Below are 21,895 nucleotides of genomic sequence, written 5' to 3'. Positions count from 1 at the left end.
ACCTTGATCATCCAGTGGCTCCGCAGATCATTTGTCAGGCTTCCTGCTTCGAAAAAATTACTTAGTTTTTTATTTTGCTACTTGCTCTTCAAATGTTTTGGCCTGCCTAATTATACTTTGACACTTGTCTTGCCAGAGTTTATGCTCCTTTCTGTTTTCCTCACTATGATTTGACTTCCAGTTTTTAAATTGATGTCTTTTTGTCTCTAACTGCCTCTTTTATTCTGTTTTAGCCGTGGTAGCATTTTTCGGTCATCTCACTGATTTTTTTTTTTTTCTGTTTTTTAGACATGTCTTATTCCAAAGTCAGAATATTCTATAGAGTATTGTAAGTGAGCATGGCATTTTACAAACATGATGGTCTCTGTACCAAGGAGTTTGCAATCTGAAAGTCCAATCCTATAAAAGGATATGATTGTATCAAGTCCCATGCAGTTCAATCAGTCTTTGCAGGAATGGTGTGTAATTCAGATATATACAATATATGAGATAATGCAAATGAAAGAGGCCAATGGTGTAATGTCAGCATGGAATTTGGCCTAGAAGGACTTATAACAAATGATGTGGGTTTGAAGGTGGAGCGGAAAGGCCCTTGAGGAACAAGAAGAGGGCAGCTGTTGAAAGGAAGTTGCTGGCATGAAATAGGCTTGAAGCAGAGGGTAAGAGAAGGAGCCAAACAGCCATTAAGAGAGGGGACTGGAAAGAACATCAGCAATGTGAGAGTGAAAAAGGAGGAAATGAGAGTAGGCTTGATGAGAGTAATACATAGAAATCCAATTCAAAGCACAAACAAAAGAAGAAAGGAGCAGCCAAAATGTTCCTGTGAAGTTTTTGACTATTTTAACAGTAATTACAATATGAAAAATTGATATTTGAAAGTAAACAAACAACAAAAGAATTTTTCAAATTATGTCAAATGATTCATGAAATATTTTCACTTACCTACGTGCAAAACATACTGCTGCATTTAGGCCTTATCTCAGCTATAATTGAAGTCCATGGTCTTTGGATAAGGCCCTGAGAGAGTTTGAAGATTTCTTAAGAAAAGCTACACTATAACCCTCTGTTCTTGCCTAAAAGTTCATGTTTGTCATTTTTGAAAAGTGTTATTCGGGTTTAGACTTGGGTTTGAATTTAATAAAATCATGAACATTTTCATAAATTCAAATAATGCCAGTAGTTCTGCATCAACATAAGTTGGTGGTGGGTCCATTTCACCAGTTGGCTTTTGTCCAGAAGACTGAATTAAGACATTCAAATGTAATTCATAGTTGCTTTAGGCTTCCACTAGCATTAGCTCTTGGGAAACGGTGTTTACAGTAACTTTTTTTACCTCCATGCAGAAACCGTGACCAGTTAATTTGGGCAGGATAAGAGTTTCACAAACTTTTGTAAACACACTTAAAAGTTTTTGTCCTTTTAGAATTACAGATGCCATTTGTGAGAGTTTATTTACAGTAAGCAGTATGTTTTTACAGTAATTCTGGGTCTTTGCAAAGACTAGCAAGTTTATGACTTTTAGTGTGTTTACAGGATTTGGCTTTTTCCCAAAGAGAGAGATTTTTAATCTTTTGTGTTTGAACAGATGTGTAAACCAAAGCATTGCTGCCTCATCTATTCCATGTTCTCTAATGAAAGGAAATAAATGGATGAAAAATTAGGGAGTTATAAAATACTTTTAAGGAAGACATTGACATGACTAGACTAGTACTGTACACCAGCTATGTTTGTTTGCATTATTTTAAATTATATAATTTTAATATAACTCCTGATTCCCTGAGGAAGAAAGATGAATACTAGACATTTTCTGAGAGCATTCTTTCTACTGTAAATATTTTGCATTTAAATATCTGACCCATCAAAATAATTTATTTTGAAGCTAACCTTTAGGCTTTCTATTAAAATGTATTACAAATTTTAAATTAAAATTCTATAGCCATATGTATTCAAACAATAATTATACAATATGTAAATATTTTAAAATATACACAGAGTAAGATTTTAAAAATATTTGTAATTTATTAGATGTTGTTTATAATTTGTCTGTTTGCTGAGTAATATTATACAATTCCTTTTGAGAACTGAAGACCTTGTTTTTTTAACATAGTTAGAGCCTTGACTTCAGTTTTGGTAGTCTATGTAAGAGTTCACTGCAGCATTGATGATGATTGGAGTTGTGCACTTACCTTGCCAAAGTAAAAGTTTAAATCTTTGGTCTCTTAATTTGTTTATCTTCATTGTCAAAGCCTCCCCGTCCATGCAAATTGGGTCTGTATTTTGCCAAAGTAATATAATGAGAACAGATGTGAGATCCTAGGGTCTAAGAACACTGTAAACAGTCCCATGGAAGTTAGGAAATGGGCACGCATCAAATAAAAATTGATTGAGGAAAATATCATAGATTGAAAATCAAACTTGGGTATTAAGTAACTGAAAATTCTGCACAGGGCAAGTATACATGTAACAAAAACATTAATAAACAGAAACTAAGTGGAAATTCAGATGGCCCATGTAATCTTGCGAAATGAAGCAAGACAGAAATGAGGATGTATTTGAGTCAATACAATAATTTTAATGTGTGAATAGGTTCTTTGTATTCTGATGCAGGTTCCAACTGAGATTGGGGCCCCATTGTGCCAGGCATTGTACTAGCATTTAGTGAAAGATAAAGTGTATTTATCCTCACTACACTCTTGTGAGGTAGGGAAGTGCTATTATCCCAGTTTTACAGGTGGGGAACTGAGATACAGTGACTTGCTCAAAGTCACACAGGAAGTTTGTGACACATCAGGGAATTGATGTTGGGTCTCCTGAGTCCCAGGCTAGCATACTAACTGCTAGACCATGGCTAATTGTGAAATTAGAGTGATCAGAACAGAACTGCTACATATTTAAAAAAAAACCTCTTCTATGAAATATGGACAAATAATGTTTTCTGTTTCTCTTTTTGTTAGAGAGAGAAGGAAACCCAAGAAGCCATATCAGCAAAAAAGAATATTAAGAGAGAACAGCAAATAAGTGACAACAGTAAGCAGTCTCACCTTTGTATTGCACATCCTGCAATCCAGAAGAAGAAAAAGGTACACAGAGTAGGTCCAACTACCTTCTTGATTGGAGAGACACCCAAAAGCATTCGCAGGTGAGACTCGTAAGGTGGGACGATGAGGAAGAAGTAGAGATTACAGAGAACTTTACTTTAGGAAGTTGTGTAATTTTTTTCATTTTGTCAAATAAACTTTAGTCAGACATGGGTGGGCAAAAGGCAGGGCTGGGTTATTGATAACTTTCTGTTACAAGAGCAGAAGTAATTAGAAACTTTGCCTTTATACTGTAGCTTATACAGCACACTTTTGCCATACTGGCTGAATTAAAATATAGACATGAATTATTTAAAATGGCACACATGTTGTTTTTGTGTTTTCAATTAATATTGTGAAAGTTGACAATTTTGATAATTTTCAAATTGAGGTAATTTGAGGACTTCCAACTGTATTTAGAGGGCCAAAATAATTCCAGTGTAACTGTGTAAAGTCAATAGATTTACACCCGGAAAGGATTTTGGTCCATTTTGCTTTGGTTTAGAGCAGTGGTTCTCAATCTGCAGCCAAGCCCAATCAGCACACAGTTGCAGCCCATGTGACATCCTCAGGGCCATACAGGTATTATATATATTGTGTGGATGTGGCCCACATAACAAGTAGTGAGCAGCATAGGTGGCCCACCGTGGTAAATAGGCTGAGAACCACTGGTTTAGAGACTGTGCAGTACGTCCAATTAGAATCTTGTTTTTTATGGGTCCAGTTGTTAGGCAAAACTTTTAAATTTAAATTGCTGAGTGTTCTGACTAAGGATTGCAGATGTGGCCCCTCAAGTGCGTCTGCCATACACAACTGTATTATTTTCCTTAATCTGAAAAAAGCAGATCAATACCCTCCTACCTTTCTCACAAAGGTGCTGAGATTCAGTGAATATTCTCAGATAAAAACTATTAATGTGAGTTGAGGATGAAAGTGCTTATCAGGAAATTTAAAATTTAAAAAAAATACCTGGATGTAATTAATCTCAAAACAAGCATTATAAATCCATGAAATTAAGAGTTAAGGTTAAATTTAAAAGTAATCCAAACACTGTTAAAGAGTGGGAAAGCAACAGCTATGCAATTATGATTGATACATATTTTGTGCTTGGTATCTCAGATTAGAAGAAACTGACTTTTAAAATGTATTTGGTTTTTTTCATATTTTTAATGCTGTCACTACTAGGTAGAGTTAAGATTGTTTGGGCACTTCTACGCATTTAGATTTCTTTGAAGTTTTTAACTCAGGCTAAGTGCTTCAGGAGGATGCAATATATTCTTCATACATTACAAAAAAGCTGAATCCCTGCTTTAAGTGCAAAGCTCTCCTCTTCCTTACCTGTGGAAACACTCGCAGTGCATCCAGAATTTGTGAAGTGGTTTGAAATCTTAGGTCGTAGATTTTATACAAGTTGTTTACTTAAAGTACACACGGTTTGCCTCTGCTTTTAAATTGACAGAAAGAGGGTAGTAACTTGTTGATATGTGAAAAGATGGTCTTTACTAGCAAAAATTGTTTTGAAATGATTGTTTTACCAGTCCTTTAACTCTGAAAAGCCTAAATTTCACTTTTTCCAGAATAGAGATGAACTGTTTAAGGGTTTTACTTATTAACTAGGACTATAACTCTACGGTAAACAGTTCTTTAAAAAAAATTCATTATGGAACAAACAGTCGTGTTGACAAGAGATTGATGTTCTGATTTTTGGAAAATGCATATTACCTGTTCTAGGGAAGTGAATATTTAAAACCATTCAAGAATGTGCAAGGTGTTGTGATTTGCTGTCTGTCAGGTGTAGTTTATGACTTGGCTCTGAAAACATACTTAAGGGAAAATACATTCAGGATTTTTTATCATCTACAGGAAGTTCTTTTTTAATTTTTAATTTAAATCTGAACAGTGTTTATTTTACAAATGGAATTTTGGCAAGTGATGAATCTATAATGTGTTTAACAGCAAGTGCCAGTGTGTGGGAGGGAAGGAAGGTGTAGTCTTCTCCTTGAGGGGGTAAGGCTTTGAATTTCTCTTTTCCTGCTAATTTGAAAATGTACCCTGACAGTAGTCTGATATTTCACTGCCAGTCAGGATGTATAAAATAAATGACTTGTTGAAAATCATAATTTTGGATTCTTAAACAAATCTGATATTCCAATTCTTGTTGAAACTTAAATGGGAATTTACAGCCAGCAGTCTTGAGGCTGAGCTCAAATGGAACCACCCACAAACCATTTCAACATGTTGAATCAACATGTCATGCATTACATATCTGTGCAGATGTCATCCTAGCAGGATTCATGGTATGTGCACTGTGCAATACTGCAGCTTAATTTATTAAATTGTATAAAATGAGATTTTATAGCGTGGATTGGAGACTGGCTACTGGTATTATCCAGATCTAGTCTCTTTCAGCTGAAGGGTACAAGGACTAAAAAGTTGGGTTTTTCTTAAACACAGATTCAAGTTTTCCAAAACAGGGTATTTTTCTGTGCTGCTGCTTCCCCACCCTCCCACATCGCTCTCCCCCTGCAAACCCCCAGTTTGGAAAAAGACTCATTCTAGTTCATTCTCTCTCTCCCCCACCCCTCCTCCAGTCCATCCCCCACTCCACTCCACCCTGTCCCTCCTCACTATTTAATACTAATTAGCAACATTTAAATTATAATCATGCAGAGAAAGAGAAACATTGTAGCAGATGTCAAGAACTGCAAAGGAGAAAGTTCTCATAGTAACAATGGTCAAAGAGCATGCAGAAATAGAAAGGTATAGGCCATTGCTAACTAAGCAAGGAGTTGAGAGAGAGAATTTATGAAATCAGCTGAAGCAAGTGCATTTTAGAAACAAGGAGGTCAATATCAGATTGGATCCTGAAATAAGTGGGGAGCCAGTAAAATTGTTTGAGGATGTACTTGTAATCAAGCTGCTTTCTCCATTGAAGAAGGTATGCAGCATTCATCTGTAAATGTTGGAGTCTGGATAGCTGCTACTGGGATAGCTGCCCAAGAGGCATATAACTAGTAATATTAAAACAGAGATGCTGTTGTAGATGTTCAAAATATGTTAACTATGAATTTCTTTTTTTTAACAGAAACAGACTGGTTCACTGTCCAAACTAAATAGCAGATTATCTACATCATAGTTAAAACAAAACAAAAACACCCTCCTGATCTGAAATTGGAAGCTTGGTCTGAATTGTTTAAAGGTCTTTCCCAATAATTTGAAAATGAGCCTAAGTGGATTGACATTTTTAAAATATATTTGATAAGTTTATAGTGAATTTTTAAATACACCCTACCCGTGGGATTCTTTGCACTTACATACACTGCACATTTTGTATATAACTTTTAGGAATATTTTTAATACAGATTTTTTTCACTAAATCTCTTTGTATTAGTTTTGTACTTCTAAAAATTGATTGTTTTATGGGTGTGAGAGGGGAGAGGAAAAAGTGGAGCAGATGAATATTTGGATAAACTATTTAGATTGGAAAAGCTCTGTATTTTTTTAAAGAGTTAAAGCGAAGTGTCAAGCTTATGTAGTCCAGCTTGATAGTGATAATAAATCTTCAGATTTTTAAAAGCCTTGAAAATGGATTTAGAAACGATTAATAAGCAAAACAGTCTTATTTCATATAAAATTAGAGCAGGGGCCTCTTAGGGCTTGTTGAATCCTGTGTTTTAACCTTCCATTTAGAATGGTGCCAATATCTTTGGACAGAAATATGAAAATATGAAATTTTGCAACCAAATATTCTACCAAAGCTGAGAATGGCTGGAAATAATCTTGGGGAAAACAGTAGCTGTTTGCAAACAGACTTGTGTGAGATGCTGCCACTAAATGCTGGAAACTCTCACGCTTTTATTGAAAAGAGGCCCAACTGTGGGGATGGGGAAGGGAAAACGGGAGTGTTGGCTGCATTTAGTACTCAACTAGGAGAAAAGATGACCTCTTTACAAACCTGCTGCTTTTTATAGAAAGTGTCTAGTTTAAAAGAACCAACAGCAATATGTTTGAGACTCAAGGCCTAGTCTGGTACAATCATATTCTTGAAGATTGTTTTCAGTTTTAAATGGCTGTAGATTTCAACTTTCTAAAGGTATACCAAAGTGACTGACTTACCAATGAGTTAGGTATAGGTAATGCAGTGGCCACATGCTCATTCATGACTCCCTCACAATCTAGGACATAAGAACCTATTCTGTGTGATGTTTTTTGTTGTTGAGATAAATTTGGCTGAGAAGCCAGGGTTAAGTGCTATTTTTCTTTTAAAATTGCCCACAGGACCCCTAACTTCAACATGAATAGCCATCAAAGACTGGGCAAAGGGAGCTTAGTTTTAGTATGTATTCTGAAGGATGGCATTCTTGATAGTTCTGCACTTTGCTAGAACCACACTCTGGCCTGCCAACGTGGGGTGTAAAGGGAGCAATTGCCCAGGGGCCCGGGTGGTTTAAAAGGCCCTGGATGCCCCAGCCACCGCCTGCAGTGCAGCAGGGCTACGGCAGGCTTCCTGCCCACCCTCGCTCCGCACCACTCCTGGAAGCAGCCGGCGGCAAGTACCTGCAGCCCCTTGGGAGGAGAATCTCCGCGCACTGCCCCCGGCCCGAGCACCAGCTCCACAGCTCCCATTGAGCTCCTTGCAGTGCCAAAGGAGACAAGTATTCACATCCCAAAAATACTCTGATTGGCACCTTTGTGGGCAGTCTCAGTAGATTGGCTGAAGACTGAATGGTGGGTATGGGCACTGTACTATTTGTCATTCATAAGATGGTCCTTCCAGTTTAGGGTTGATACACATTGTTTGAGCAGCGTGTGAAAAGCATGCAGTGTTGCTGTCTGTGGAAAATATTACGTGTTCAACCAGGCTAAGTATAAACCTTAGAAAGGACATGTAAACTCTCTCTACTTTGTGTGTGTGTGCTACCACTCAAACCATTTTCACTGTTCCCACCACTCAAGCCTGAGCTGTCTATTGTCTAACAGTAGAGGGATGGAAGGAAGAAAATTATGCCTGTGAATCTTTCATAGGTATCAGCAAGACAGATTACTAGATAAGCTTAGAAAAATCCTTGTTGCTATTTTGCACTATAGTACATCAGGAGAACTGTTTTATCAGTAACAGTTTCCTACTTCAGAATCCCTACTGTTGTTTTAGAAATAAAAAAAGCATATAAGAACAATAAGTCACGGCAGATATAACTTGCTAGATAGAATGCGCCCAGCTTTTTGTTGTGCCTCACAAATTACGTAAGGCATGTCAATACCTGCTCGCCTGAAGTTTTCTGTTGAATTCATAACATGTTTTAACTTTACTGCAGGATATTTTAGCTTAAAATATTTCACATGTAGCTTTCGTTCCAAAATAGCTTGTTGTCTTGAAAAGTTATATTTTTTTTATTTTAATGATTCTGATGCACACAACTTGGTCATCAGCAGCCACTTAGATTGCAGAGGAGATTGAATCCCATGACTTTTCCTTATGATTTCTGTAAATACAAGATTTTAAAGTTTCTGTATTCCTCCACTGTCTAAGGTGGTAAAACTGTGTGAGTGAAGGTATGGACAAGTGTTGGTGAGAATATGAAGTTCCTTACCAAAAAAAAATTACTTCTTGTTTACAAGACATTAATAACCAAGTTGTTACTGAAGCCAGGAAAGCTCAGAGTTCAGCAGTCCATAAATATTAGATTAATTCTTTGCAATGTGTCCATTATTACCATGATTTAGGTTTCCATGGCCTTTGGTACTTATGGGTTCATTTAAATCAAGTTGTTTAAAGTATTGTATCCAAAACAAACATAGGCTGGCCTTAGAGGTTCACAATGTTCTGAGATAAGTTAATTTTGAAAAAAAGATTTTGTTTATAACACCAATTTTTATGTCTTAAAATTCAGTATAAAGATTGTGTCTTATATTCTCAATACATACTTTTAATAGCATGGATGTTTTTTGTTCTAATTTGGTAAGATCTTTCACCCAAGCTCCCCTCCATCAGACCAGATAGCATTTCAGTATGAATTATTGAGTGGATGAATGGGTTTATCTCCTTCTGTTGTTCTTAAAATGAGTAAAAATCAATATCCAATTTAGGATACTTTTCACTTTTAGGTCTCTGTTAATGAATTGCCCAAACATTGGACATAGTGTTTTGCTTTATCACCATACAGTATATTTTATCAAATTATAATTTAGTTTTAGTTCTCGCTCCTTTCCTCTCATGAGAGGAGGAATTTAAGTAAGGCAGATGTCAAACCATAAACTATTTATACCCTTACCAGTATCCAGCAAAATTTTATCCCACTTCCTCTCTCAAATTAACTGTGAATGTTAAAACCCAAAACACTTGCATTGAAAGGAACTCATTGCTAAAGGAACATTTCAGTAATTTCTGGGTAGCCTAATGGTTCCCCATGAGCTGCAGCTGATCATTTTAAGAGTTGTGAGAAGTTCCTAATGGGCCTCTATATCTGAGCTTGCTCTCTGTTCCCAGAGCTGCATTCTCTCAGAAGCCTGCAAAAATGGCTGCTTACCATCTGCACCCAAAGGAGTTGAGCTAATTTCAAGCTTTAGTTCCAAGGATCAGATCTATAGAAAATGTATTGCATGTGTCCAGTTTAGTCAGAGACCTTTTTAATATTTGAGATTTTAAATTACTCTGTGTTCTGGAATTGGGTGGAAGACCAAGCAGTGTGTTATTGTAGCACTTGATATCTGAACCAGTGGCTGTGTAGTATTAGAACTCTCATCTGTACATGTTCAGACCCTGCCAGGAACATTTTACTCCCACGTTTAATGTGACACGTGGTGGTATGCCATAAATTATGCCTTCAACTTTTCAAGTGAATTTTTTTTTTAAGTGATTTTGGTTCAGTGGATGCTCGGCACTTTTGAAAATGCCACTAGGTGCGTATATGAATCTTTGATGTCTAAATACCTTTAAAAATCTGGCCCTTAGGCACCTAAAAGTAAGTCTATACGACAAGCACTACAGTGGCATAGCTGCAGCAGTGTGGTGTGGACACTTGCTACAGTGGCAGGAGTTTTTCCAGCACTGTACTAAATCCACCCCCTTGAGAGACAGTAGCTAGTTCTCAGAAGAATTCTTCCGTCAAGCTCGTGATGTGTACACTGGGTCTTAGGCTGTCTTAACAACATCTCTCAGGGGTGTGCATTTTTCATATCCCTGAATGATATAGTTAGGTCGACCTACATTTTAGATGTAGGACCGGGCCTCAGTCCCATTGCCTTTCAATAAAGCTTAGGCTCCTGAGTACCTAAGTCACTTTTGAAAATTGGACTCCTAAGGGCTTGTCTGCACGTGGGGGAAATATGCTCTCCAATTTTGTGATTTCTAAAGTGCATTAATTGGTTGTGCATTAATTGGTCCCTGTAGACCCTGTAGCATGCTGGTGCATGCTAAAGTTTCCATAGTGCAGTTTCACCTACAGCTGTTTCAAACAGTGCTATGTTAAAGCACATCAGCAGGGTCTACAGGGACCTATTAATCAGCAACACGTTAGTGCCCTTTGGAAAGCACGCCCATGTAGAGCACATTACCCCACCATGATGTAGACAAGCCCTGTGTCACTTTGGCAACTTTGAATATTTTGCTCTTGGTCTTTTCCTTGCAATTGAAGTCAGAACTAGTACTGTTACCAATAAGGATATGACTTTCAGTTCTCGTCTAGGTTTGTGTTATATAAGTTAATTAAACTGAATGAATTGATTGTATCTTTATTTTATACTCTGTGTCTTTTAAAAAAAAATTAAGACAAGATAATCTTGTTTTTCTTTATTGATGGTGATAGGAAACAGTTTGAAGAAATGGTATCCCACTTTAACATGGCTTCAGTTGAAGAACTTGCAGAATGTATTGCAAAAGCCACATCAGGAGTACGACAGAAAATGTTGAGAGATTTTTATGCTGGAAAATGTCCAGAGTTAGAGGACTTATTTCCAGTCAAAGTTCCAGTACACGTTTCAGATGGGTGTGAGGAAGAAGAGGTGTATACAAGTCATTGTAGAAAGAGAAGGGCCATTGTAAAATGTGGACAGTCAAGGTCTGGTCCTTCAGCTGAAGATCCTCCCTGTGTGACTGCAGGAATATGTAGCCAAAAAAGACACAAAGGAGAAGCAAAAGAGTTTCACAATGATTTCTGCATACAAGATGCTGTGTGTCTTAATTCAAAAGATAAACAATTGTCCACTGTCAATACCCAAAATAGCATCAGTGGGAGAAACAGTCAACCATTCAAAGATTTTATGGCAACTGACTCAGTAAGCAGTAAATCAGAAATAATAGATGTGCTCTCTGTAAATATCACTAAAGGACAGCAGGACTCAGAGGGGATGGAATCTCCAAGAAAAAGATCCCTGTCTCAGTCAGAAAACAGAGAAAGAGAAACTCAGACTTACAAGAAAAACTCTTTTGTAGACTTACTAGGAGACACCTCTGTTCTCAATGACCTCTTCAAAAGTAATGGAAACAGGCCTACGGAGCTGCCAAGAACATCTCTTTCAAGGCCTGCAGAAAAAGCAAAAGAACGACCAAAAGACTTCTGGGATGTGTTGAATGAGCAGAATGATGAGAGTCTCAGAAAGCTCACAGACATGGCCGTCATAGAGGAGTTGTGTGAAAGAGCACCTCCTATTGCTTTGACAAAAAAGAAGGAGGTTCATGAAAGTTCTCTTTGGAAACAAAATGATAATTTTTTATGGAAAAAATATAATCTAAGTGATTCAGATGAGTCTACATCTGGCACACACACCTTTTGATGTCTAAATATGAAAGACTGATCTTAAAGCTCAGGTAATAAATTCATCAGTCACACAAATACAGCTTAAGAAAACTTACTGGTGTTAGTAGCATACATTATGGGACAGCATTCCATTATATCTTACTGTGACCATTGGCCTTGGGGCATACTGTAAGATATTCTACCCTATGTTTCTCTGCAATAAGCAAGGCGGAAATACTGGTGATGTAAATGTAGGATCTTAGTGTCATTTAAACCCTGGCCTTGTAATTTGTTTGTAATCATAAGGGGGCCCATATTTGTTTTGACTTCAGTGGACTCATACTAGGGATTCTGCTGTGATCATGGAGGCATAAAACACAACAAGATAGGTGTTACTTCAATAGTACAACACCGCAGGGCATGAGTTATGGTTTACTAATCCATGCTGTCTTCACAGCTATTGCAATCCATGAGTATAGGTACACATTAGCTCTATCACATCCTACTGTGATTTAACTCACGCTAATTTTAAATTACACTCTTTTTAATCGCTTGAGTTGTTTTCTTTTGGATGCTGATGTGCCTAAAGTTAAATGGAGCTCTGGGTATTTTTTCCTCTTGTTGAAATATGGGTGGCTCAGGCTGTCACTCTGCCAGCAGCCCCTCTGATGCTGCTTGGGTGGATCCCAGCAATCTCAAATAAGACTGCTGTTAAACAAGATTGTTTTTAAATCAGAGAATAATTTGATATAATTAATCTGATATAATTAATAATAATATAATAATAATAATTTCTAATCAGAGCTTTGCATATAAGTTTTAAATTATAACTAGAGAATTTTTGAGGACTGAATAACTCAGATAATGGAATTTGGAGACTTTCACTCCTGCATGTCATTTATTGAAACTAGTCATTGGCTTGTGCATAATAAGTTGGAGGCCTCGCTTATGATTCCTCGTATTTCTCTGGTGGGCAAGTACCCATATTACAAAAATATTCATTGCCACCATGGTCTCCAGGTAGTTAAGATATTCAGTTAATACCACAGGCAGGGATGCTTTCTCTTCACTCGGGTTTTTTTCAGCCCATTTCATAATGAAGTTCAAGATAAATCCAGTTATCTTCAATATCTCAGGTTTAGTGTTTTCTCTTAGTTTATTTTAACATTTGAGTATCTAATATGAAAATAAATTGATGGGAAAATAACTTAGATCAAATATGGGTATTTTATAAGAGGGGGGGCGGGGGAGATAGTTCTTTCCACCCAAAAAATAATTTGGTTTACATTTTTGTAAGAAATGTGGTCTGAAAAGAATAAATGTTTTATATACAATACTGAGTTATACACATTTATGTATAACATGAACAAGATATTTAGAAAAGGGGACATGCAATTATATGTGCAGATGACTTGTTAGATGTGTACTTTGTTACTTGCATGTGCAGTTACTGTGATTGCACTCATAATCACTGTATTTGTGTATGCATATTGCAGCATGTGCAATTGCCTGTACCTATTTATAAAAATGTGGCCCTAAAAACTGGTATTAATATTCACGCTTAAAACACAGCTGTGGTTACTTTTACTGTAGAACAATTACATTTCTGTTGAAGTAATTCGGCTGTTGAAATGAAGTCACTGCCTATAGTATAGTAGCTTGATCCAAAATGGCTGTTAACAAAGCAGTTTAATTGCACTCAAGCATAAACAGGTGAGCTGAAGAATTACATAGTCCAGAGGCTCCTGGAAAGAATTATGATATTGTAGTAGAGACACAGAAGTGGGATTCAGATGTGATTTCTGTTTTCGTTTCTGCCACACATTCTGTAACAACTTGGGCAAGTCACTGAATCTCTGCGCTTCAGTTTTCCCATCTCTAAAACAGAGATCTACCTGTGTAATAAATTGTATTACATGGGCATGCAGGTTTTTGTTTCCTGACTCAACCACCTCACGCGGATAAGAATGACAAAAGCTTACTATCTCTGTCACATGGGTCAGTAATATGGATTGGAGTTGCTGCTGTTATACCTTCGCTTATTTTGAAAATCAAATGCTAACAAAACATAATACCACCTAGAAAAAAAACTATCAACTAATACAACCAATTATAAGAAAAAGAAAACAATGTCTTCTATTGAGATTAAGGTAGATGACAAAAATTGGAATTATTTTGCCTTTTAGCGATATCTATTAGGGCTGTCAAGCAATTAAAAAAATGAATCGCATTTAATTGCAATGTTAATAATAGAATAACATTTATTTAAATATTTTGACGTTTTCTAGATTTTCAAATATATTGCTTTCAATTACAACACAATACAAAATGTACAGTGCTCACTTTATTTTTTTATTACAAATATTTGCACTGTAAAAAACAAAATAATTATTTTTCAATTCACCAAATACAAGTACTGTAGTAAAATCTCCTTACATGAAAGTTGAACTTACAAATTTAGAATTATATACAAAAAAAACCTTCATTCAAAAATAAAACAATGTAAAACTTTAGAGTCTACAAGTCCAATCAGTCCTACTTGTTCAGCCAATCACTCAGACAAACAAGTTTATTTACATTTACAGAAAATAATTCTGCCTGCTTCTTGTTTACAATGTCACCTTAAAGTGAGAACAGGTGTTTGCATGGCATTGTTGTACCTGGGGTCGCAAGATGTTTACATGCCAGGTACACTAAAGATTCATATTCCCTTCATACTTCAACCACCATTCCAGGGGACATGTGTCCATGCTGATGACAGATTCTGCTTGATAACCATTCAAAGCAGTGTAGACCGAAAAATGTTCATTTTCATCATCATAAGTCAGATGCCACCAGCAGAAGGTTGATTTACTTTTTGGTGGTTTGGGTTCTGTAGTTTCCGCATCAGAGTGTTGCTCTTTGAAGACTTCTGAAAGCATGCTCCACACCTCACCCTTCTCAGATCTTGGAAGGCACTTCAGATTCTTAAATCTTGAGTTGAGTGCTGTAGCTATTCTAGAAATTTCACATAAGTATCTTCTTTGCATTTTGTTAAATTTGCAGTGAAAGTGTTCTTAAAATGAACATGTGCTGGGTCATCATCCGAGACTGCTATAACATGAAATATATGGCCAGAATGTGGGTAAAACAGAGCAGGAGACATACAAGTCTCTCCCAAGGAGTTCAGTCACAAATTTAGTTAACGCATTATTCTTCTAACAAGCGTCATCAGCATAGAAGCATGTCCTCTGGAACGATGGCCAAAGCATGAAGAGGCGTATGAATCTTTAGCGCATCTGGCACATAAATATCTTGCAACATCAGCTACAACAGTTCCATGTGAATGCCTGTTCTCACTTTCAGGTGACATTGTAATGAAGAAGTGGGCAGCATTATCTCCCGTAAATGTAAACAAACTTATTTCTCTTAGCAATTGGCTGAGCAAGAAGTAGACTGAGTGGACTTGTAGGCGCTGAAGTTTTACATTGTTTTGTTTTTGAGTGCAGCTATGTAGCAAAAAACCTACATTTGTAAGTTGCACTTTCATGATAAAGAGATTGCACTACAGTACTTGTATGAGGTGAATTGAAAAATACTATTTCTTTTGTTTATCATTTTTACAGTGCAGGTATTTGTAATAAAAAATAATATAAAGTGAGCACTATACACTTTGTATTCTGTGTTGTAATTGAAATATATATATTTGAAAATGTAGAAAACATCCAAAATATTTAATAAATTTCAGTTGGTATTCTATTGTTTAACAGTGCAATTAATCTAATTTTGATTATTTTTTTTTAGTTAATCGTGTGAGTTAACTGCGATTAATCAACAGCCCTAATATCTATTGATAGCCATTATTTCTGAACCACTGTGGCTTTCTGATTGTACAGCCGCTACTTCTTCTGGAAACAGCTACTTATACAGTGGCATGTTTGCTGCTCCTCATAGTTGTCATTATAGTTCACAAAGCAGACTTGTGTTTCTTCTGTGCACAAGCACTGTCAACAGAATTCTGGATGTTCTCAAGAAACTGAGCCAGTGTTCTCCTTTGTGATCTACTTATGAAAAGTGCTATGTAAGAGCTAGATGGTGGTATTATTTTGTTTGGCTCTCTCTGTTCCGTGTGTTGGATTGATCCCCAGATATGGCTAGACAGAGCAATTTTCTGCAATATCTTTGGGAGATCTTCCTATATTAAGTGTGTATATCATTGTGGGACAGGGATGATATGTAATTCCATGCGGGAGGGTGACGATAGCTCCTCCAGGAACTAAGAACAGTGTGGGGTGACTGGGAAAATTCACTCAGGCTGTAACACATCCAAAGAAGGGCTGCCACCTGGAGAGGCTCTCATGTGCTGGTTCAAACTGGATTCTCTAGAGACAGCAGACAAAGGACTTTTGGGTAGATCACCTGTGTTTAAGGACTCAGGGCCTTCTGTCTGATCCAGTAAGTGGACAGGACCCTCTATACAAGGGAGTCCCCAGTCTTTCCTGGGAAGGGTTGGAAGCACTTTGTCCCACTGAATCGCCGTAAGACTGATGAGTGACCTCTGGTAATCTTGTAGGAAATGTGTATAGGAAACTTTAGCACGAGTATAGGAAACTTTATTTTTATATGTTTTCTCTGTAATACTTTCATCTTCAGAATAAATGTTCTTGCTTATAAAGAGCTGTGAGGTAGCTCATAACTGCTGGCAATTATGCTGTTCATAGCCTTTACAGAGAAAGCAAAGCACACACACTGGCCTGTTTAGGCAGCGTGGTTTGCTGGGGATAACAAAGTGTAGGCAGGAAACTGTACAGCCTGGAAAATCCCCAGACAGGAGGGGGAGAGACGGATCTCCACCCAAAAGAGGTGATGGCTTAGGAGCCAGGAACCAAGAGTGTCTGTCCTTGAGGGACTACAGAGAGGGAATACAAGTGCAATTGCCCTGAACTGTGACAGTTATGACACGTGACCTTGGTGAGAATGGTATAGCTGTTACTGTGGCATATTGCCAGCCTTTTTCTGTTTGGAATTCTGTTTTGGTTTGGGATATTGCTGTTCTAGTTTCCTGGCACTTAGCTGTGTTGTAACTACTTCAGGGTTCTGTTTTACTTCAGAAGTTTGTTAAATGTTAGCAGTAAGGGTTTTTGTCCTTCACCTCAGGAACTTCTCAACTGGTGAGTCCCATAACACATTGTGAGGTGTTATAATATGGTACTAATGTTAAGTATGGCATAAACCAGCAAGATCAAGCTGTGCCAGTGGAAAATCTGTTTGGTGGGAAAGTACAGTGCACAAGCCACCTACAACTCCAGCTCAGCTAGATGGGCTGTCGCCAGCTGGCACTGCCCAGAAAGTGGGTTGAGTCAAGACAGTGGTGAAACAAACTTATTCAATACATACCACATTAGTCTCCATCAGCGGGGTTTCTGTGTAGCTCTGGATAGAGTGGAATAGCTGTGGGGGAGCGTAATGTGGTACTGCCACCTGCTGCCTAAGAATAAATCCTCTCTATCTGGGGCAACTGCCCGCATTGGGGCGGGGTATGCAGCTTGCCTCTTGCAACCTGAGCCTGTCTAGATTCTTGTTTATGGCAGTATGTGCCCGTATGCCTGTCTGACATGCCGTAGGCCAAATATTATGCACAGTTCAGATCCATCTTAGAGGGCTATGTATTTAAATAGATCTAGTCAGAACAAAGCCCTATACATTTCCTGACAACTTTTTATAAAATCATTACATTCAGTTTCTGTGACTTCAATGACGACTACTTTACATGCAAAATAGCTTCAAATCTCTAACACCCAAATTACCTTTTTAATAATTTGTGCTCAAATGATTCAGAGCAGATGACTGCAGGGGATTATGATTAAATGTCAGACTGTGATGCTTCATAATCTAAAGACAAATGTATATGACCATCTTTCATGTATATATTATACCACACTAGGGACATAGTGGTACCCCAAATATTGTTTTTATTTAAAGTAAACACTCAAAATGTAGGCTTTAAATATCTTCTGAATGCTAGTAACATAGTTCTTGAAATAAACAAATCACATCTAAAGTATTGAAATGCTTGTAGATGAACTTTTTGATCGGCCAGTAGTGTTAATATAAGAACATTTAGAAATGTTACTAATGTACATGTATTCAGGTGTACGCTTAAAATCATGAGAAACAGAAAATGAAAAATTATTCTTTCATTTATATTCCTGTTATTTCCCAAAGAAGATATGTGAATCTTTGCACTAATGGTTCCATTACCCAGAAGGCACATTCATTAGGTTCTAGGTAAAATATAAAGGTATCTATCATGCCTACTGCACACTGGCCTGCATTAAGGGGGGCAGTGTACAGCAGGACCAGCCCTGAAGGAACTCTGGCAAGCATTTTGCCTTAATAGCTACTAGTATACAGATGTAGAATGCCTTCTGGAGCTCTCTAATGCACATGAGGACACCATATTCCTAGTGTAAGCCCTATTGCTTGTTTGTCCCACTATGTGGGCCAGTGAGGAGGGAGTTTGGGGCCATGTGAACTGCCAGGAGTGCATTGAGACAAGTCCCTGCAGTCCCCAACCTGCATTCTGACACTGTGCTGGGATGGAGGGTACTGGTGTGCTCCCCCGACCTTTATGCCAGTAAGGATGGCTGTATGCTCATGAGAATCTGCCCCACAGGTGTTTCAGCCAAAAGAAGTAGCAAGTACAGGATCTGAATATAAATGACCCACAACAGGTAGCTATGGCTTTCTACATTAATGCTATACTAAGGCTGCAAATAAAGCTCTCAAAATCAAGGAATGCATAATTAAGATAGTGTTTAACCATAACCCTGCACCTTTGTACATGTGTCACGCACATAGACTATGTTTTAGATCACTTATATTGTTAAATGCCATGAGAGGTCATATAAACTGTAATTTCTTATTTATTCATATCTGAAATACATATTGTAAGTACCCTGCCATGCTATTCTGTATTAGAGCCTCTGCACCTAAGCTAATATAACCTAATAGGACTACATAAATTGGAGATGGAAAACATGGTATAAGATTCTTGCTGGGTTTTTTTGCATGTAAAACAAATATGCATGTATGCCTATGTCTGTATGCATTCCATGTCTTTGTGTGTAATAAATAAATACTGGATCTGACCATTGGTCCATGTGTCGTCCCCTACTAGTGTTGCATACACTATGTATGGGGTGAGGGAATTCTTTCTTACCCACAATTAATCATCTTACACTCCGAAACATACTGACTGAAATTAAATCTAGTGAAAAATTATTTCTCCAGGAGTAGAAAAATTGCTGAATGATAAGCAATCCTAATGCCTTCTATGCTGAAGCGTGTGTCATGCAGCTCAGTGCTATGGGGTCGTGTAATGTAGGACTTTAGCATAATGTGTAGCTACAAGAGGCCCAGGTATAGGGCTACGAAGGGAACCTTAACCCTGAATTTTCTGATGCTTGTAGGTTTTGAAATCTCAAAATTAACACTGTTTTAATAATACCAGGATTTTGCTTTGAATATAGTGTATAAATTGTTTTATGTGAAGGGTAAATGTTATGAATTTTAAAACCTTGGACACTGACACTACACAGCAGCAGTCTGTGAACTGTAGTGGTTTTTGTGGTCTGGATGAGTGCCCACTGGAAAATAAGCTTAAATTTGATCTGGAGCAGATTCCACTTTAGGTCATGGGAAGCTGTTATAGGCTTCACTTTGTCTCTGTGTTAGCCATTATACACTTATTGTAACTGGATGCCATCTGAAAACTAAAATGGGAAATCTGACTTAAGTACCTGGAGCAAGGAAGCTGCTGTACTTAACAAATATGATGAAATAGTACCATGTTTAGGCTTTACAAGAAATTGGCATAAGCGTCTGATGTATTTCCATCACCTTTCTGAAACTGCATTCTGTTACCATTTTTATTATATCCCCTGGTGTTTTAGATGCAATCTTGAAGGCTTTGAATCACTTAGAATTATGATAACCAATTGGGACACTTGAAGAAGGAGGTTTCCCTTACACAGGACAACAAAAGTAGCCTCAACAGAGGAATAGAAGAAAACTTGAATATCCTGTGATTTTGACTTATGCAGGCTTTATGGAAAGCAATATTAATCTGTGAGATGGACCCAGACCCAGACCCAGGCCCCGCATTTCTCCTCTCATAGTCATAGATTCCAATGCCAGAAGGTTTCAGAGTAGCAGCCGTGTTGGTTCTTTTGGCTACAGCATCACATTGGGCGTTTGTGGTCAGCTGATTATCCACTATGATCCCCGAATCTATTTCAGTCACTGCTTCCTTGGGTAGAGTCTGCATCCTGTAAGTGTGGTCTACATTCTTTGCTTCAAGATAAATACATTTACTTTTCGCCATACTAAAACACATATTGTTTGTTTGCACCTAGCTTACCAAGTGATCCAGATCACTCTGAATCAGTGACCTGTCATAGAATCATAGAAGATTAGGGTAGGAAGAGACCTCAGGAAGTGATCTAATCCAACTCCCTGCTCTAAGCAGGACCAGCCCCAACTAAATCATCCCAGCCAGGGCTTTGTCAAGGCGGGCCTTAAAAACCTCTAAGGATGGAGATTTCACCACTTCCCTAGGTAACCCATTCCAGTGCTTCACCACCCACCTAGTGAAATAGTTTTTCCTAATATCCAACCTAGACCGTTTCTCCTTGTTTTGTCATCTGCCACCACTGAGAACAGCCTAGGTCCATCTTCTTTGGAACCCCCCTTCAGGTAGTTGAAGGCTGCTATCAAATCCTCCCTCACTCTTCTCTTCTGCAATCTAAATAAGCCCAGTTCCCTCAACCTCTCCTCATAAGTCATGTGCCCCAGCCCCCTAATCATTTTTGTTGTCCTCCGCTGGACTCTCTCCAGTTTGTCCACATCCTTTCTGTAGTGGGGAGCCCAAAACTGGATGCAATACTGTCCTCTTCATTATTTACCACTCCCCCAGTTTGTGGCTCATCAGTGATGATTTTTTTCTTCCACCCCACATCCATAGTGCGTGGGTCCTTTATTGATTGTTCTAGTTTCCCTAATGGCCAGCAAGCTGCTGGCAAACCTTAAAAATGATGTGGTCCTTACTCAAAAAAGTAAAGGAGTACTTGTGGCACCTTAGAGAAGTGAGCTGTAGCTCACGAAAGCTCATGCTCAAATAAATTGGTTAGTCTCTAAGGTGCCACAAGTACTCCTTTTCTTTTTGCGAATACAGACTAACACGGCTGTTACTCTGAAACCACTCAAAAAAGTGTTTGACTTTAACAACCTTGTTACTTATAGCCCTTTCTGGAGGTAGGGAGTTCGATAAAATGGTAGCAAGCCAACTGAAGTACCATTTGACATTCTTCATTGCTCAGACATAAATCAGTTGGACATCAGACCAGGATGTGGTGTGGAGATGGTGTTGGTCTCATTGGTTTCTGATAGCATCAAAACAATTGAGATCAGACGTCCACATAAACACCATTAGGTTTAACAGAGACCGATACCATTAAACATAAGGTACTTGCTGGTAGGAGTGGATAGATTTGGTTCATGGTAGCTCACCTTATTCCTTTTAGATTATTCTTATCACTCCATGTGGGTGTAAGGGAGTATCTGCATGCAGTCAATTACACAATCAGGGCCCAAACAGGAGAGTTCATTGGCACAAACCAGCTCTTGTTTTAATGAGCAGAGCTATCTGAAGCAATCAAGGAATGAGGATGCAGACCCATTTGTTTCTGTAAGTAGGCATATGCATAAATAAATCCAAACTTTCATAGATTGTATACAAATAATTTATTCATTGATTCACCAACTCTCATTTATATGTAGAAGTGCATTAGTTGTCTATTAACCTACTCCACAAGAAAATGTCTTAAACTAAGATTATCTCTGTATGTATTTTCCTCTTAGATTATGACATATTATACCTACGGGCATTATATAAAGCTGTAAATAATATTAGTTCCAGTGCACTGAGGATATGTATATGCCCTTTTTTGTCATGAATAAGATTTGTATATATAAAAGCTGGAATCTAAACTGGCTGGAAAGGAAGCGCTTGACCTTCACCGAAACTATTACTTTTAGGTACCC

General features: G+C 37.8%; 1 protein-coding gene across 10 annotated transcripts in view; it reads left to right on the top strand.

The window, feature by feature from the left end:
• ERCC6L2 (ERCC excision repair 6 like 2) overlaps nucleotides 1–18,942 on the top strand; it is a 157,931-nt gene extending 138,989 nt beyond the window's left edge. For 9 of the 10 annotated variants that reach the window (XM_043546390.1, XM_043546396.1, XM_043546391.1 and 6 more), the window contains 2 exons: nucleotides 2,955–3,139; nucleotides 10,883–18,942. In XM_043546390.1, coding sequence (XP_043402325.1) covers nucleotides 2,955–3,139; nucleotides 10,883–11,849 — 1,152 coding nt within the window. In that variant the 3' untranslated portion in view covers nucleotides 11,850–18,942. Of the gene's footprint in view, nucleotides 1–2,954; nucleotides 3,140–6,162; nucleotides 7,013–10,882 lie in introns of those variants that run through there. The other variant, XM_043546397.1, reaches the window with a different exon arrangement.
• Nucleotides 18,943–21,895: the final 2,953 nt, after the last annotated feature.

Source organism: Chelonia mydas, chromosome 5, assembly GCF_015237465.2.
Source record: "Chelonia mydas isolate rCheMyd1 chromosome 5, rCheMyd1.pri.v2, whole genome shotgun sequence".
NCBI classification, from domain to species: domain Eukaryota; kingdom Metazoa; phylum Chordata; order Testudines; family Cheloniidae; genus Chelonia; species Chelonia mydas.
This window is presented reverse-complemented; position numbering and strand designations above follow the sequence as displayed.